The sequence below is a fragment of the Dendropsophus ebraccatus genome, chromosome 6 (assembly GCF_027789765.1).
Source record: "Dendropsophus ebraccatus isolate aDenEbr1 chromosome 6, aDenEbr1.pat, whole genome shotgun sequence".
NCBI lineage: Eukaryota > Metazoa > Chordata > Amphibia > Anura > Hylidae > Dendropsophus > Dendropsophus ebraccatus.
This window is the reverse complement of record NC_091459.1, coordinates 118,265,739-118,268,044: the sequence shown is the minus strand read 5'-3', so window position 1 is coordinate 118,268,044 and position 2,306 is coordinate 118,265,739. Positions and strand designations below refer to the sequence as shown.

General features: G+C 38.2%; 1 protein-coding gene across 1 annotated transcript; it reads left to right on the top strand.

Moving 5' to 3' along the window:
* Nucleotides 1-417: 417 nt before the first annotated feature.
* On the top strand, nucleotides 418-1,356 carry LOC138794588 (taste receptor type 2 member 39-like). Its single transcript, XM_069973350.1, has one exon. The coding sequence runs from the start codon at nucleotides 418-420 to the stop codon at nucleotides 1,354-1,356; it is 939 nt and encodes a 312-aa protein (XP_069829451.1).
* The last annotated feature ends 950 nt before the right edge of the window (nucleotides 1,357-2,306 follow it).

Genomic DNA, 2,306 nt, shown 5'->3' with positions numbered 1-2,306 from the left:
ACCGAGGGCACTGATGGAGCGTTAACAGGTGAGTAGAGATGAGAGAACAGTTAGACTGCATCAAAACAGCAAAACATCTGCAATTGTTTAGCTGTTTTAATGTGGTCCATTTAAGGTTCAGTTCGGACGAACCTGAATTTTCTGCCACAAATTTGCTAACCTGAGAAACTAAACTTTTGAAAAGTTAGTTAATCTCTAGTCTAAACCATAAGAGCTTACAATCTATGAGTAATAAGGGGGCATCCACATGATGGGTTAACTAAGTGCCCTCACCTTCTGAGCTTTGGTATAAACATCTCATATAAACTACATCACCAGTTCAGTATTTGCTTGTACTGCTCTAACTGTTTGCATCCTACTTTGCATTAGTATCAAGCGCAAAGACGAGAAAGCAAAGTGGCCATACGATGAACCAGGATGACAGAGCATGCTCCGTCAGCAATGTCTCCTCTGACTGCGGTGATCATCGTCCTCTTTATAGGGGCATTACTGATACATTCGTACATTGCAGTTACACTTCTGGTTCAATGGCTTCACAAAAAAACTGTGACTTCAATTGACAAAATAGTCATTTCTCTTGGGATCTCACGGGTGTTCCTCCAGATGTTTTCATTGTTGGACTTGTTATTCACAATTTACCAACATAGCTACCAGGACCCGGGCAACATTATGCATGATGTGATTGACAATTTGTTTATTCTTTTCACTTATTGTGGTATCTGGTTATCCACTTTGTTCACTGTTGCCTTCTGTCTGAAGATCGCTCCCTTCAATCCTGGAATATTTTCAAGTCTGAAGGGCATTGTGTTACGGAAAACAGTCCCATTGATTGTCTTATCGTTGGTGGTGTCCGTTAGTTACACACTGATGCAGCAATTCTTTGTAGCCTCCAAATCCGGAGCCCAAAATGTGACTAACGTTTTTGATACATCTAAGATAAGAGCAAACCTCACATTATTTCTACTGGGGAACATAGTCCCAACCGGCATCTACTGCTCTTCATCGGCTCTTCTCATCTATTCTTTGTGTCTTCATATAAACAAGATGAGAACAAATAATACTTCCGTACATGTCAGTATGGATGCCTATTATATGACTATAAACTCTATGGCCTTTTGCCTTGTATGTTATATTTTCACCATAATCAGTAATTTGGTTGTTCTTTTCAATGAATTTATACTTCAGGTCTTATGGGTTCATGTAATACTCAATGTCTTCCCTACAATTCACTCCATATTTCTGATTTACAAAACACGTTCTCTCAGACAGCATGTCACTGTGTTATATGATGGTCTAGTCCACTGTATGTCTCTAGGAGGAGGGTCTGGATCAGGAGTTATGGCCGCAGTAAGTTAACAACTATGAGGATAGATGTAAAAATGATGCTCAAAGATGGCGGCAGATTTATCATTCTTTGTTATAGTTACACCTCATGAATTTAAAGGAGTTATCCCCTGTAAAGTAAGTAGGAGAAAACTAAATAATCTATTATATTATTTATTATTATTATTATTATTATTATTATTATTATTACTATCCTTTATATATGGTCGCTTCTACAATGTAAATTATTATTAAAAGCAGATACAAGTGAGAAAAAAATGTTCAGTGTCATGATTCTCTGAGGAGTTTTGTCTGGGTTTCAGCCATATTAACCCCTTAAGGACCGGGCCTAAAATGGCCTTAAGAACCGAGGCAAATTTTAAGAATTGGACCTGTGTCACTTTATTCATTAATAACTTGCTTTTACCTTTCCGGCTGATTCTGAGACTGTTTTCTCGTGACATATTGTACTTCACATTTCTGGTAAAATGAAGTCGATACTTATAATGAATCTTCATGAAAAAATCCAAAATATTGTGAAAAATTGTGAAAAAAAGCATTTTTCCAACTTTGAAACTTTTCTGCTTATACAGAAAATGGTTATGCCACATAAATTATATATTAAATAGCATTAGCAACATGTGTACTTTATGTTGGCAGCATTATCTTTCTTTTTTTTTAAACAATAGGAAGCTTAAAAGACAACTCCGGCGAAATTTTTTTTTGGCTTATTTAACACACATTACAAAGTTATATAACTTTGTAATGTGGTTAAATACCCGGTCTGGCCCCCTTCCCCCACTTTCCGACCCCCGACCCCCCACCCCGGAAGTTAAAGAATATATACATTACCTATTACGGTCGTCACGGTCCTCTTCTCTGGTGTCGGGTGATGTCAGAGCCGGGGGCGGTCCGGGTCTTCTTCCTCCTCGGCGTCTTCATTGAGAGTGAATGGGAGAGAAAAGGCTGCTGGTGCACATGCG

Bases quoted from the DNA above. Each gene is read 5' to 3' on its own strand.
- LOC138794588 (XM_069973350.1), top strand. From the start codon at position 418: ATGACAGAGCATGCTCCGTCAGCAATGTCTCCTCTGACTGCGGTGATC.